General features: G+C 39.4%; 1 protein-coding gene across 1 annotated transcript in view; it reads left to right on the top strand.

Moving 5' to 3' along the window:
• HEPH (hephaestin) overlaps positions 1–15341 on the top strand; it is a 134542-nt gene extending 119201 nt beyond the window's left edge. Inside the window, exons 16-21 of the mRNA XM_055564040.1 lie at positions 2584–2690; positions 3840–4065; positions 6487–6626; positions 7959–8121; positions 11576–11620; positions 14419–15341. Of these exons, the coding sequence (XP_055420015.1) occupies positions 2584–2690; positions 3840–4065; positions 6487–6626; positions 7959–8121; positions 11576–11620; positions 14419–14651 (914 nt within the window). The 3' untranslated portion in view covers positions 14652–15341. The remainder of the gene's footprint in view (positions 1–2583; positions 2691–3839; positions 4066–6486; positions 6627–7958; positions 8122–11575; positions 11621–14418) is intronic.
• The last annotated feature ends 1632 nt before the right edge of the window (positions 15342–16973 follow it).

The raw sequence follows: 16973 nt of genomic DNA, 5'->3' as shown, positions 1-16973 counted from the left end.
TGCACATCTAGCTGTGTCTGTGATGCACAGAAATAGCTTTGGCTCCAGAATTCTGTGGGCCCCTCACTGCTGCAGTGGTGGTAGTGTCTCAGCAGAGGATCATCTCCTGTTGGGGGAGAGGGTGCAAGTGGCAGCTGGTGGGAGTGGAGCAGCAGTGGCTCCTTCTGAGTAGGGAAGCCAGAGTAGAGTTGGATCTTTTTGGAAGGCTGCGTGGCAGCAGCTCCTTGTGTAGGAGTATTAGTGCACCAATGGCTCCTTCCCTGGGAGAACACAGAGGTGAATTGTCTGTTGGGAAAGGGTGCTTCAGCAGCTCATTTTTGAGGGGTTAGGTGTTGATGGATCCTTTTGGGGCGAGCTAAGTGTCAGTGTCTCTTTGGTTGGGGAGTTGAAGCAGCTCTTTCTTGGGGTCATAAGGAACAGTTGTGGCTTCTTCTGGTGAAATGCAGAGCAGCAGTGACTTCTTCTGGCAAAGGCAGCATTGGTGGCTCCTTGTCAAATGGAGGGGGAAAGAGGGCAGCAGTTCTTTATGGATATGGGACGGCAAGGAGTAGCAGTAGCTTCTTTTCAGAAGGATGCAGTGGCGATGGCTTCTTCTAGGAGAGTGGAGCAGTAACAATTTCTTCTCTGGTGTGACATATCAGTAGTTACTCCTTGTGGAGCTGGAGGTGGGACAACTGAAGCTTCTTGGAGTAAGGACCAACTGACTGTGGATCCTTGAGTTGGGGGTGGGGGGCAAGGGAGTGGTTCTCTCTTGGGAGGAAGGAAGGGAAGGCTTTTCTTGAGGTTGAGGTGATGGCTGCTCCTTCCTGGAATGCAGAGAAGCTACAGCTTCTTCTTGAGTTGTGACAGAATGTTGGTGGGTCCTTCTTGTAGAGGTGGCAGAGAGGTATGGACTCCAAGTTCAGTTGAAAGGTGAGTGTAAAGAAAGACAGTCTGGTAGTGAGGGCTGCTGGAATTCTCCTGCTGTCTTTTTCAACCATGGGGATTACCTCTTGATTCCTAGCTGTGCCAGACTGGAGTGATGTGGGTAAGATACTTCTTGCATTTACTTATTTGCCTATCTTCAATTTTTTTGCCCCACTGGGTTGTTACACATTCTTTGTATTGTGGAACTCTCTCAGAATTATTAAGTGGGTATATAGCTGCTTATTCCTTGTTTTGGTGGTTATTGTAGGGAGAAGTGAGTATTGGGATCTCCTTAGTCTGCTATCTTCCTGACATGACTTGTGAATAATCTGATTTGTATAAAATATTCAGAATAATAAAACTATTGAGACATAAAGTAGATTAGTGGTTGTCTAGGGCTTGGGTGTGAGATGGATTAGAGAATGAGGCTAAGGAGTGCAGGAACTTTTTTAATGGTAATAATTTTCCTAAAACTGATTGTGGTGATGATTACAAAATTCTATGGATATACTAAAAACCATTGATTTGTACTCTTTACATGTGTGAAATTTTTGGTTTGAAAATACCTCAATAAAGATGTTATAAAATTAATATGATATCAGTTGGAAGATGGATTGAAGAGAGCCAGAGTTTGAGACAGAGAAACAAATTAGGAAGTTTTGTATTAGTCCAGTCTTTAAAATAATCATCTAAACTGGAGCGAAAATATCAGGAATTGGAAGGAAGAGAATATGATTATAAAATATAATGTAGAGGTTCAATCAGTAAGACTTGCCATTTAGTTGGATTTTAAATTCATGAGAGTGGGGAGACAAAGTAAACTACATTTTTGAATCTGGGTAATTAGGAGGATTTTGATGTCATCACTAGATACTGGGAGCACAGATTGAGTAATAGCATTTTTTTTTCCAAAGGAGGAAGGTGAATTCATAACAATTTTAGTTTTTTATGTGTTGTCAGGTCAACTTTCAAAAGACGTCCCGTATCTTTGATTTACAAAATTATGTTAACTTCATATATGCAGCGTTGTGATTCAGAGTTTTTGCATATTATTCTCCATTATATGATATTATTAGATAATTACAATTCCTTGTGCTATACAGTATATTATTGCAGCTTATCTATTTTGTACATAGGTGTTCATTTCTGTTAATCCCATTAAATACATAAATAAAAAATTCCAGTATATGATTGAAGGTTTTGGATTACAACTTAATGACAAGAAAGATCTGGCTATTTGAATCATCAGTACACACAGATTAAAATTGACATCAGAAAGATGGCTGAAAGCTTCCATGGGGAGCATATGGAAAAATAGGAGAAGAGGACTAGAGACAGAACCTTGAACAGCTGCATTTAGGAATCATCAGCAGGAAAAGGAGATCAGAACAGAGTTAAAGAAGGAAGGACATGATAAACAGGGAGAACAGTAGCAGAGCTGCCTTACTAGAAGTTTGTACCTGGATCTTTAAAGACAAGGACAGTAAAAGAGAAGCTAAGGGTGTCCCAGGAGGGAGAAGAATAAAGTCACAAAAATAAAATGAATACTGGTATGGAAATGATGAAGAAATATCTTAAAGGTCCTGGGACTCACCTGCTACAGCCTTTTAGGGATACCTGGGAACTGGGAGGCATTTCTGACCTGGTCCAACTGGAGATTTCTTTTATCCTTTCTAGGTGAGGTTCTCACTTACCAATGGAACATTCCAGAGAGATCTGGCCCTGGTCTCAATGATTCTGCTTGTGTTTCTTGGATCTACTATTCTGCAGTGGATCCCATCAAGGTAAAGACAATATTGGCTTCTTGGAGATGTCTCAGAAATGGGCAGACTGCCTAGCAAAAAGAAGGTATTAAACAGATGTGTTAAAGAGCCCAGCACTGAAGTCCAGGGACTGGGGGAAATTCCTCAAATCCCGAGCTTATTTTAATAGGTAGAAGGAGAGATAAAATGATTAGGTAGCACCCATGTTTGTTCTGAGGATTTTCTTCCTTGTTTCTTCTTCTTGGATAGTATAAGGCAGTATGTTATCATTTTAGGAACTTAGAATTGGTTGTCAAGAGATTAGGTTTCTAACCCAAATTTGGTTCTGTCTTATCTTTCGATTGACTTTAGGCAAGTCATTCTGCCTCTGATTTCTCATCTGGAAAAGGCTAATCTGTGTGGTCAGCCAACCACAGCCAGATGTCAGCAATCAATTTATTGACAGCCTACTACATTTTAGGCATTTTACCTGGCTCTTTTGATGATAAAAGTATAAGATTCAATTCCCATCTTCAAAGAGTGAGATCTATAATAGCTGTGGGAAACAGATGAATATAAACATAATATTAGCATTGAATATATAAAATACAAGTAAAATATATAATGAGGCTAGGTCTCTCCCACATGGCAAGCTGATGCTTTACTTACTGAGCTACACGGGAAGCCATATAAACATAGCATAGTGTTAGCAACTACTTAAAACTATTTAATAGAAAGTGCTATGGGGTCCATGAGAGAGTGATTAATTCTATTTGGAGGAGAGAATGAAAGGGAAACTAGAGAAGGCAATGTGATGATAAGTAGATGCACTTTGAGACTTAAAAGTGGAATAGTGGTATAACATAAGATAAGGGGTATGGTGTAGGAGTGGGCATTACAAAGAAGAAGAAACAACCTGAGAAAAGGCACTGGGTTGTGAAAGTGATTGGTGGGTTTGGAGATCAATGAATATTCCTGCAGAGATAAATCATAGGTGAAATAGCATATATTACCTGTGCCCCAAGGTGTTTGTGAGGATAGATTCAGATAATACAGTTGAGCCTCTTATAAATACAAGGCATTATGATAAAGTGCTGAGGACACAGTGGGCTTGGATATCAGCCTATCTCCCTGGAGAGCACCTATTGCCCAGGAACAACTACATCTTGTTCATTCCTTCCCCATCCTCAGGACATGTACAGTGGCCTGGTGGGACCCTTGGCCATCTGCCGAAAAGGCATCCTGGAGCCCTACGGAGGACGACGTGACATGAACCGAGAATTTGCCTTGTTATTCTTGATTTTTGATGAGAACAAGTCTTGGTATCTGGAGGAGAATGTGGAAACTTATGGGTCCCAGGATCCAGGCCGTGTTAACCTACAGGATGAGGCTTTCTTGGAGAGCAATAAAATGCATGGTCTGTAGAAAGGAACCTATCCCATTTCCAAAGAAATCCTTACTGGTTTCATGGAGGTATTTTTGATAGGCCCATCACAACCTAAGGGAATGTAATCTCTGAAAAGTTAGGAAGGTGGAATGGGGACACATTAGAAGAAATGTCTAGTACTACAGTATTATCTATAATGTGGTTCATGTTAGATCAGGTGCTCAGAAAGCAGGAAGCTGACTCTATAAAGTTGCTGTGGTAACACGAGCACATTTTAACCTGTTAGAGAGTGCAAGACAGACATTTACGACACTCAATGTACCTGGTGCACTGGCTGATTAGGGCCTCTCTACTTAAAAATTCTGAATTTAGTTTCTCAATATTATCTTATTTCCTTGCCACCCTGGATCTGAGATATGTTTTATCAGTGGATTCTAATATAGATAAATGAAGGACAGCTTGTCTTTTAATCTATTTTTGAAACAATGGTTATATTTACAGATGGAAGGATGGAGAGAGAGCCTCAAAGAGCAACATACTGGGTTATATTACAAATAAGAACTTTTTGACACTCAAATGGATTTTGGAGGGAAATTGTGCACCCAAACCTTCCTTTGTTCTACATATTTGTGTATCTTTTAAAAACAGAGAAAATCTCAACTAAGAGGAAGAATTTCAGTGCAGGGGAATGTAGTAGTGCAATATTTCTTTGATTTGAGGGTAAATTGAAACTTTGATAGTTACTCTACTGGAACTCAAAAGTAGTATCTCATTGTCACACAAATTATAGCTATTTCCCCTTGATGGAAATATGAGTTATTCACATTGGATCTGATAATTCAAATACGTTACAGAGTGACTTTTTAGCTCCTTTCAAATCTGATAAATAAATTGCCCAAAACCAAATGGAATGAGGATACAGATCTTGCTAGTGCAGGGGTTTGGCTAATGCTCATTTACATCTGATGTTTAAGTGTTTATTCATCCAACTCTTCAGATATCAGTCTACTTATCTATCTAGTATTTATTGAACACTCTGTGAATGTGGGCATTAGAGATAAAAAAAAAAAAAAGTAATGTTGGAGTCTGAGAGCAAATAAATAAGACCCTTCCTTCCTGTCTAGATTTCTGAACTAATTGAGAAAGAGACAGAGTTGCTTAAGATCAAATGTGAACTTACTGACAAAGCTAGTTGGCAAACTGAATTTAGTTTTGCAGCAAAATGGGCTTGCTAATACTGCCCCAACAATGGATAGATTTTCTGTCCTGTTAGTGACATAGAGGGACAAAAACAGCCCTCCTTCTTTTCAAAGGCAAAATCTCCCCCATGATGGAATAACAAATCCATTTGCACCACTTACAGTGGTCTGATCTAAGAGAGAGAAGATTCAGAATGGGGCTGAGTTGAGTATATTTAGTTCCTTTCTCAAATACAAAATTTTACTAGAGTAAATAAACAGGCTATAAATGTTCCTTCCATTATTTCTTCTCTTGGATGAAGAGTATCAATTATCTTCCCTCTATGAGAATATTAAAAGTGGAGAAGTTTATCCTGGGTACACTCTTGAAAGTGTGAATTAACACAGTGCTGAGTGGTTTATTATCTTTAGAGCATTAGATGTGTCCTGGGAAGAAGCAGATAGGGAGTCCCATGCATTAATGTCATTATTAATTTCAAGAATGTGACAAGTATTTTTTAACATATATTGTAGGATCAGGTGTCTGCTTGGTGTTCTGAAGAATATGAGTACAGTATTATAGTATATACATTTATTTCCTGCTTATTAAAAACGTTCAACCTATTTGGGGATATTAAATTCCACAAATTAAAAGATAGATGAATGTAGGAGGCAGTTTCTAGTGAATTCCAAAGAGTGATACAGATAGTACTGGAGGAGTTTAGATGTGGAAGAGGATGCAGAGAATGAGGGGTCCTAAGAGGAAAAAGATCAGGGAACTATTGTTAGAAGAAGTGAAAATATGACTGAGCTTTGAAAAGATGAGTAAAAGGAAGAATTTTTGAGAGGGAAGATCAGAAACATGAGCAAGAACACAAAGAACATGAATAAGGGGCCAAAATAAGGGATGGTTAAGAAATTACCCTAATTGAAATATGTTAGATAGTGTTAGACACATATGGGAAAGCTTGGGACTATATTTTGAAGGACCTTGTTGGTCTAAGGAGTCATGGACTTGATCTTTTGGGTGGGGCGGGGAGGGGGGCGGCTTTTAAGGTATTTTAAGCAGCAGAATGACATGGTCATACTAGTTATTAGAGAGACCACTCTTATAGCACCAATGTGGGAGATATATTGGAGAGGGACAAATGGAATAGAAAAGAGAGAAGCTAGGAGGATGCTGCTGTCATCAGAGATGATAGGGATTATCTTTATGGTAGTGGCAGTGGTAAGTCGAAATGAGATATACAAAATACTTTTTCTTCTCTTACAGCCATTAATGGAAAGCTCTATGCCAACCTCATGGGCCTTACAATGTACCAAGGAGAACGAGTGGCCTGGTACATGATGGCAATGGGACAAGATATTGACCTACACACTGTCCATTTCCATGCAGAAAGCTTTCTCTACCGGGTGAGCTAGAAAGAGGGCTGAGTCCCTCAGGGGTGATTCTAGGAGTTATCTAATATCCATTGAGAAGGAAGAGGAAAGCAAGAAACAAGATAATAATCAGTTAAAAGATGAAAGGTATTGCACGTGGAGTATTGAGCAGAGAAATCTAGTTTGGGTTTGTATCCCAAGGTCAGTCATTGTCCTCCAAGCCTTATCTTTCCCCTTTGATATAAAAGAAATGAGTGGTTCATTTATGGGATAAGAAGACCGAAGGAATAAATGTTATCAGATCTCAGCCAGGGACTTGAGGCCCAGTGAGCAGTCATCCTAAGAGCAAGAAATTTAAGACAATTGTATCATGATCTCCGAAAATCCTTAATCCATTCCTGAACTTCAATTCAAAAACTACATTGGACAACATGTGGGTTTTGAAGATTTTGTCTTAGGAAAGGGGGTTAGAGTTGTAGTCATTAATGAGTGGACTTGCTGACAAAGGTCCATATAGTCGAAACTATGGTTTTTCCAGTAGTCATGTATGGATGTGAGAGTTGGACCATAAAGAAGGCTGAGCACTGTAAAAATGATGCTTTCAAACTGTGGTGCTGTAGAAAACTCTTGAGAGTCCCTTGGACAGTAAGGAGATCAAACCAGTCAATCCTTAAGGAAATCAACTCTGAATATTCATTGGAAGGACTGATGATGAAGCTGAAGCTGAAGCTGAAGTTCCAGTACTCTGGCCACCTGATGTGAAGAGCTGACTCATTGGAAAAGACCCTGATGCTGGGAAAGATTGAGGGCAGAAGAAGAAGGGGGTGACAGAGGATGAGATGGTTGGATGGCATCACTGACTCAACGAGCATGAATTTGAGCATACCCTGGGAGATACTGAAGGACAGGGAAGCCTGGCATGCTGAAGTCCGTGGGGTCTCAAAGAGTTGGACACAACTTAGTGATTGAATAACATAAAAAATTTAGAAATGCTGATAAAGGTGGCGGCATGGAAGATAAAGCAAACTGAGTTTTATTTCTAAAGGAAATACGTGGATCTTTCCTAGGGGTCAAGGCTTAAACCTGCTAAAATGTATGGATATACTAGTTTTTAGCCCCCTAATGAGAGTTGGAATGGATTTAACTTTGGGTCACTTTGAGAAAAGTAGGAAGAGAGAGTCTCCTCTGTTGAGTCAGTTTGTATGGGTGGGTTCATAGAGAAGATAGATAAGGTAGAATCTTTTAGCTGCTCTCTTGGAGTCCTGTGTACCTGATGTGGATACCAAAGCCTTATACTTTCTATAAACTCTGAGATGATTGTTATACCCTTCACTTTTTCTCTCCCACCACCAATCTCTTTTGCAGAGTGGAGAGAGCTACCGGGCAGATGTTGTGGATTTGTTTCCAGGGACCTTTGAGGTTGTGGAGATGGTGGCCAGCAACCCTGGGACATGGCTGCTTCACTGCCATGTTACTGACCATGTCCATGCTGGCATGGAGACCATCTTTACGGTCTTGTCCCAAAGAGGTAAAGCCTAACTATGCCATCTTCTAGTGTTGTATCTAGTCTATAAGAACCAGAAAATCCCAAGAAGTCTCTATCTGTCTTCTGATCCCATTAAGTACCAGGTTTTAAAACAAAACTAACACCCCTAGGTGTTCTGTCAACCTTGTTGCTCCCCTGGTCATGCCTCCTAATTTCTTCCACATCTGTTGAGCTCCAATGAATTGACTCAGCCTGAAACTGAGTGGGCTGTATGCATTGATGCTTAGTATAGACTTGCTTCCTTTCAACATATTTAATTTGTATATAAATTTATTACTTTAGAATTTATTAGGTACTAGCTAGTTTAATGAGTTATTTTTTTTTTTCTAAAGGAAGAAATATAATTCCAACAGCTACCCCTTAATTGGTTTGTTTTGTGGAGACTGTCTAAGGCTTAAAAGAGATAATTAGCCTTCAATTACAACTAATCCCAGACAGATGCTACCAAGGGTGGTAAAAAGTTTTCCTTTTATTTGTTATATGGAGAAGTAATAGCCAGGGTAGTTTCTTTATCAATCTTTATTCATCACCAAGAACATAGAAGAGTAGGTTGTGTTGAATTTTGTCTTTGGGGTGTTAAAAGGTTGAGTCTCATTCTTGTGCCTCTTAACCTGAATCCAGTACTCATCATTATCCCCCTCCCAAGAGTCCCAATAGAAACTCTTAGGGCCCACAGAAATTTAGGGAGGTTTTTTTGTTTGTTTGTTTTTGTTTAAGTCATGCTGTTTTGAAAACTATTGAGAGGTAATATTGAGAGGGGCTTCCCTGATAGCTCAATTGGTAAAGAATCTGTCTACAATGCAGGAGACCATGGTTCGATTCCTGGGTCAGGAGGATCCACTGGAGAAGGGATAGGCTACCCACTCCAGTATTCTTGGGCTTCCCTTGTGGCTCAGCTGGTAAAAAAATCCACCTGTAATGCAGAAGACCTGGGTTTGATTCCTGGGTTGGGAAGAGCCCCTGGAGAAGAGAAAGGTTATCCACTCCAGTATTCTGGCTTGGAGAATGCCATGGAGTGTATAGTCCATGGGATCGCAAAGAGTCGGACACGACTGAGCGACTTTCACTTTCACTTTACTTAATATTGAGGTAGGTATTCTGGGATTCCTTGCCACTGGCATTCTATCAGCATAAATAGAAAGTGGGAAAATGTCTTTAGGCATTCAAATAGGTCTAGAAAAGCATGGTAGAAAATACAACTCTGCCGTTTAACCCCAGGAAAGGAGACAAATGATTGTACATTATCATTTCCTATATCTTTGGAAAACTTTGTTCTCTGGTAACATAATGCTAGAATGTGTCTTCTAGCTACCACTATAGTACTACTCCCTACCTCAAAGACAAGCACATATAATTCTTTAGTGTGTTTTGTCAGTCCTTAGAATTAAAGTCAAGTGGTGAATTGTTGTATCATCAAGATCCTATAGATCCAAAGCAATACATTGTCTCCACGTGTAATGGCAGGTCATCTCAAATATGGACCATTTATTATATAAGACACTGCATCAATACATGTCATCAAGAAACGTCCATAAAGAATAGCTCATATCTCTTTTTAATAATGAGCCAGTCCATAATTTTACCTATTTTTCTTTTGTTTGTTTGACACCCTATAGTCTAATGTGATGTTGTTCCAGTTCCATATGAGCTAACCAGGCCAACCAGAGAGAAGAGCTGAAGGCAGATAGGGAATAAAAGATTGATTGTTGGAAAAAGCTTCCTGTGGAAGTAGCAGGGAATGAAAGCCAAAGCTACAATAAAATATTAGAGTGGAGTAAGGTTATTTTTCTACTAAAAGGAGAGAGGAAAGGATCAATGTGTAGGTTTGGGTGAGAGGAAAGGATCAATATGTAGGTTTGGGTGAAAAGTTTGACAAAAAAGGTAGACTATTTCTGTCTGATGGGCTACGTTTCATCTGTAATGAAGTGAAAGACAGAGGCTAGGGTAAGGGGCTTGAGAAAAGTGGGCAAAGGTTTGAAATAACCACTCTTGGAAGTGGGGGCAAAAGTTACTCTGAGTGGTGGAAGATAAGTTAATTACTGCCAAGCAGCATTGAGGACTTAAATTTATACCCAAAGAATACTTACTTATACTTAAAAAAATAGAATACTTATATTTACAATTGTATGATGTTTCTCCACCAGCATTCAGGATATATATGAAAAAAGAAAATATAGTTACTGGGGTTTCAGCAAATGATTATAACAGTCCAGGTAATCTAGTAGTTGAAGTGATAAACAATGGAGTCTAACCTGACTAGGAATGGAAGGAAAAACAAGATAAAGCTGGTGAGTTGGGAAAAAAAAAAACTGAACTGTCCAAGAGCTAGAGATCTTCATGAGAGGATAAAATAAAAGGTTAAATGGAGTAAGTTGCATTAGAACATAGAATAGAAGAGCATTGTTAGACATTTGAGATGAAGCAGTTCTGCATAATTAGGCCAATGTGACCAGAGTTAGAGTATATTTGAAATTTGTTGGAGTTAAGAGGTCCAAAAACTGTGAGACTTGCGTGTTAGATAGGTCAATACCTACAGTGGGAATTAAGGACAATAAAGACTGAAGCACATACCGAAGACTTTCATGAATGAAGAGAACTGCTAGGTAACAGTGATAAGAAGTGGTTGCGTTTTTTTCTAGCCAAATATTGAGCCTCAAAGGAGAAGGCAATGGCACCCCACTCCAGTACTCTTGCCTGGCAAATCACATGGACGGAGGAGCCTGGTAGGCTGCAGTCCATGGGGTCGCTAAGAGTTGGACACGACTAAGTGACTTCACTTTGACCTTTCACTTTCATGCATTGGAGGAGGAAATGGCAACCCACTCCAGTGTTCTTGCCTGGAGAATCCCATGGACAGGGGAGCCTGGTGGGCTGCAGTCTATGGGGTTGCACAGAGTCAGACATGACTGAAGCAACTTAGCAGCAGCAGCAATGAGCCTCGAAAGTCATGAATCTTTGCAAAAAGGGGAGGAATAAGTGATCTCAAAGTAGTATTGAGAGGATGCAAAGGAAATATTGTCCTCAGAGAAGAGTTCAGCCCCTTTAAAGCAAGAAGAGGAAGAAATAGTCAGAGAGATTGAATATGTATGGATGGGTTTAACAAAGAGCAGGGCCTTCCTGAAGGAAAGCTGGAAAAGTGTGGCAAAAATAACAATAATGAAGATGAAGTGCCAATAAATATGTTAATATTGGTAGAGTGGTGATTTACCTTTTGGACTCCCAAGCCTATACACTTGTTCATATTTGTATCAATGCTAAAAAATCAAATCCACATACCAATACTGACTTTGACTACAAGCTAGTTAATTCCAGTCACCTCCATTTTGCTTACTATATCACAGAGAGTCCCTCTAATCAATGTTAACCTCCTACAACAAGCCTGTGAACAGGTAGGAAGAATAATAGGACTAACCTCTTTTTTTTTTTTTCCCTCCAGAACACTTAAGCACTACCACCACCATCCCTGAAGAGATTGGAAAAGGTAGGGAGAATGACACACAGATTTGGTACTTATATATGTTGTGCATTCGGGGAAAGGTGCAGTGCCTCTAGAAAATGGGCTTCACATGACTGAAAGCTGTACTACAATGCCAACAGGAAGAATCCTGAGATTTATTTAAGATTTCAGAAGCAAGAAATCTAAGGTTAAGCTTCCAGTTAAGCTTCTCTCGGCAGATTTATTCTCTCTGACCCCCATGCCCAGCCACTTTAGTTGAGGGAAATGGCCTCATCTCCAGTAGAAGGCTGCTATCTTATCCTCTCACCTAATATGTGAGGGGGAAGAAAAATCAAGGTCTTACTGAGTTGTGCATAAAGGAGCTACAGCACAGATATGAATTCCCCACAAGAACAGTGTGAAACTAAGACACATGGAATACTAAATAGTTGACTTTTGGGGACCAGCCATTTCTGCACTTCAAGAAAACAGAGATTCTTGTCCTATCCAGGCTAGGTTCAAATAATTATTTTACTTTCTTCCTCATTTGCATCTAAACTGAGAAAGTTTCAGAAAGTTATGAAGGTCTAGAACAGATGTTAGAGATCTTCAGTTCAGTCTGGAAAATTTTCAGCTCTATTTGGAAAAGACCTGATGACCTGCCTGGGCTTCCCAGGGGACTCAGTGGTAAAGAATTCGCCTGCTAGTGCAGGAGATGCAGGTTCAATCCTTGGTCCAGGAAGATCCCCTGGAGAAGAAAATGTCAACCAACTCAGTACTCTTGCCTGGAAAAACCCCATGAACAGAGGAGCTTGGAGGGCTACAGTCTATGAGTCACAAAAGTTGGACACAACTTACTGACTGAACAATCATATGCCTAAGTATCTTATAAACAGTCAACCAGGAAACTAGGTTATGTTCTCCAGGGGTTAGGGAGTGGAAAGGTGAAACAGAGAGAGCAGAGTGCCATACATATATGTGTATGTATATACATATTTGCAGGCTTCTCTGGTTACTCAGACAGTAAAGAATCTGCCTGCAGTGCAGGGGACATGGGTTCAGTCCCTGAGTCGGAAAGATCCCCTGGAGAAGGAAATGGCAACCCACTCCAGTATACTTGCCTAGAGAATTCCATGGACAAAGGAGCCTGGTGAGCTACAGCCCATGGAGTCGCAAAGAGTGAGACATGACTAAGTGACTAACACACACACATATACATGTTTTGTACATACATTTGTATATACATTTGTACATACCAGTATGTACATACAAACATATATCTTCGTAAGCTCTTGCTTGTTTTACAATGTTGAACAGTGGGAAAACCCCCTCAGAACTGGTGATCTACAAAAGTCCAGGATTTTCTACATGAGAAACTGAGAGATGGAAAGTGATTTTTCCAAGGTCACAAGAGAAGTAAGTCAGTAGTGGAATGTGAACTCAAGACCAGGATGTTTCCCAGCTTCTGACTGAACTCATTTTATTACATCTTCTCTCAGTTCTGTAAGAATATTGATTCATCCAAGTATACATTCATCAAACACATGCTGTCTGCCAGAGACACCAAAATAATAAGACATAATCACCATTTTCAAGGAGATTCAAAAGTAGAATGAGACACAGAAACAATAATTGTAGTTCTGGATGCTATATATTATTTTTAAAGGTGGGCGGAAATAGTAACAACTGATCAATTATTGTGCATTTGCTATCTTCCAAGAACTATGTTGAATATTTATAAATATTACCTCAAACCTCACAATAAACATTAAAATTAAGCATGGTTATTATCCTCATTTTATAAAAGAGGAGACAGAAAGCCAGAATTGAGGGTAGCTTGGGTCAGTTGGCCCAAGCAAGTAAACTGTTGGATTACAAATAGTACAGGTGCTTTGGGCAAACCAAATAGAGGACGATAATTTTTTTTTTAAGTTGCAGGGTGTGCATTTTAATATTTTCCATAAATATAACCAAAACCGAGACATGAACATTATTAATTGTCTAGCAGAATTGATTAAATCTTTGCTGAGACCTATAATGTTTAAGCTGGGGATAGAATGGTAAGGAAGAAGAAAAGCTGTTCAGGCAAATGAGCAGCATGAGAAAATCTTGAAAGCCTGACAAAAGGCTCACCTATTCTGCAGAACAAGGAATGAGTTGCTATGGCTGAAGAGTAGCAATTAAGAGTAGGGTAGGTTAGAACCTGATTGTGAGAGTTGGAATGTCTGATTTGAGTCTGAGCTTTACTCCATGGGCTAATCGGGGGTCATCAAATGTTCATATGCTGGGGACTAAGAAAATTAGATATTTCACCTAGAAATATCAATGTGACATCAGTGTTATAATGACTCAAAGATGCAAGAGACCAGATAGAACAGTGGCACGCTCTTATCATGGCCCAATTGTCAAAGTGAGTATTGATAAGCTAGATAATTGAGTCAAACTGTTTCGCAGGAGATTCTACCTACTACTACTAGTTCTACCCTCTGGAGCCATGCAACAAAAATTCTTTTTTTTTTTTTTTTTTTTTTTTGCTACATCATAAGCCTTTATATATTTTAAGAAATATGTCAAGGCCCTTCTCACTCTGAGTCCTAGTTCTTTGTATGGGGGCATTGGAGCTTCAGTGCTTCTTAAGGATTTTCTCAACTATGGCATTTTGTTACATTGATTCCCTATAACCACTGAGTCTATCATCATTGGCTGATCTTTTGAGGTATAAGTACCATTCTTCTGTCCTACTTGGATGAGCTTATTTCTCCTCTTCCAGAGTTGATTATAAAATATGTCTTCAAGAGTACTCTCCAGCCCATGGTTCCCATTTTCCTCTTGTTCCATTTCAGTAGCAATTCCCAGAGACATTGGAGAAGGCAGTGTGAAGATGCTGGGCATGCAAATCCCTATAAAGGATATCGAGATGCTGACTTCTGTCTTGATTGCCATGGGTGTCATTCTCCTGCTCATTGCTCTGGTTCTTGGAGGTGTGGTGTGGTACCAGCATCATCAGAGAAAGTTACGGCGCAACAGGAGGTCCATCCTGGATGACAGCTTCAAGCTTCTGTCTCTCAAGCAGTAACAGCTGGATCTTGGAACTGCACATCTGGAATATACTCTCAGCAGGCCATGGACTAGCAGCTGACATGCATTTAAAGGGTATGAGTTGTAGAAAAGGCAGAGGAAGGAATCAAACTCATCTGAGTATTTCTTCATTTATTTATTTGTATGGAAATTGTATTCTTTCTTTTTCTTTAGTTTCTTTGTTCCACTTGGGCATCTGGGGCTGAGTCCCCTAGAATCTCATATCACAAATTTCAATAGCTAGATTATATCACCCACTGACACTTGGAATATCTGGTAATTTCTAAAAACTGAAACATTTTCTCACAAAGTAGATGCCAAAAGTAAGGTTCATTGATTAAGTTTCTACGGCTTTCCAGCACTTAGGCAAGTTTTTTTTCTGAACCAAGGCTAAGTGAGCTGTGACAATAATCCATATGTAAAGACTAAGAACATAGCATGATGGGAAATAAGTGAGGTAGGATTTAAAGATCCAAATTATATTTTTACTTTTCTTGAGAGTGGACCATTTTTGTTAAGTGGGTAAATGCAATATTACTGCCAAGAGCAACTACAACCTCTGGGGACAGAAACTCCTCAGGAAGCCAGTATTCCAAGTTCTTGGTACAGTTGCACTGAAGGGAATGTTGAGTGTCCTCTCCATGCTTTCATCAGAAGATTCTACATATTAAAGTGATTGTTATAACACCATAAAAGTGAACTTTTTGATTTTGATTGTCTCTGTGGTCTCTTGAAGGTTGTGATTGTTGCTGAAAGAGAGAGCATTCGGTGAGACTGGTGGAAGTGTTTAGGGGTGGGCATAGAATGAGTCTGCCTATCCTTTGTGGATGCTTCAAGTTTGTGTTTCGAAAGTGAAGAAGCTGTCCCGGAGGAGATCTCAAGATCCATAAGTGCCAAAAATATCATAGATGCTAAGAAATGTTGCCAGAGGGAAATAGAGGGCTGGAACTAGGTTCAAACCTTTACACTGGGCAAGGAGAGGAGGGCACAGATCTAGTGAGCTCTTTTGGTAGTTGGGGGTATGAGATGTCTACTTGCAATTTTATAGAGTCCTTCCTCTGGTAATTAAAAGCAATATTCCTTTGTCACAAGTTCAACCGTCTCTAAAACCTCGGTCAAAGAACACAGAAAAGACCCATTCTTACTATGGTATCCATTGTACCATTTTACATGGCAAATAGAGAATGGAAGAAGCATCAGGACAGTGAAAACAATAACTTAAATCTATTGTGCTTTATATTTTACAAAACATCTAATACCTAATTGCATTTGACTTCCATTAGTTCTATCAGGGTGACATTTTTGCTGTACTTTTAAGCAAGCAAATGATAAGAGAAAGTGATTTTTACCTCAGGCCATTCAGCTAAAAACTGAGTGAGGATTCAAGCCTTCATCTATTCAACTCCAAATATCTGCTTCATCCTTCTATATCATGGAAACTCCACTAATCTCCATCATTCATTATCCATATTGGATCCAACTTCCCTCTTTCTGTCTTTCCAGCAAACTTATCTGCCAAGTTAGCAATGCTCTGAAGTGTAGAAACCCGCAGAAATGGTGTTGAGTTGCTAAATAATGTTGAAAGTTGGATGATAAAACACAAGCCAGAGCCTATCATTCATCTTGGTTTACTCTGGTCAATGGCTTTGTGGCAGGCTTTACTGGAAATCTCAGAAACATATTGGGGGTAAAGGTAGGAGAAGATTTGGACTGTTAATGATAAAATCAAATTAGGGTATTTTAGCCATTGCATCATCAAGGAAATATACAACAGAACTCTGTTGGTGTATTGTTAACATGAAGGTTATTGAAAACCCAGTTCACTCTGGGAACTCTACTTAATTATTAGCTGTAATTTGTATGCAGCTGGAAGGTTGTTAACTTGGTCTCAGTCATGAATCTGAGACAAAGAGAAATAGGTGGGATGGAGATACATTTCTTTTGAGTGTGTAATCCTACTCCAGATTGAGGAATATAAGCTAAAGTCCATATATTTCAGAAACGGATACATTTTTTTAATTTTTTTTGTGGTGGTTTTGCTCCTTGTGGGGATGGAGGGGATGTTTTTGACAATTAAGTGGCACTTCCAATCATTCAATTGCTCAAGTCAAAAATCCTCAAAGTCTGCACATTAGTAAATCTTGTTTTTCCTACAAAATAACTTTAATTTGTTCATTTGTTTCTATCTTCACTGCTACTAAAGCACAGCCATCTGTTACCTGGACTTGTGTGTTATCCTCCTGCTTATTGCTTTACATTCACTCTGTGTGCATGCTAAGTCACTTCATTTGTGTCTAACTCTTTGCAAACTTATGGACTA

Source organism: Bubalus kerabau, chromosome X, assembly GCF_029407905.1.
Source record: "Bubalus kerabau isolate K-KA32 ecotype Philippines breed swamp buffalo chromosome X, PCC_UOA_SB_1v2, whole genome shotgun sequence".
Lineage (NCBI taxonomy): Eukaryota > Metazoa > Chordata > Mammalia > Artiodactyla > Bovidae > Bubalus > Bubalus kerabau.
This window is presented reverse-complemented; position numbering and strand designations above follow the sequence as displayed.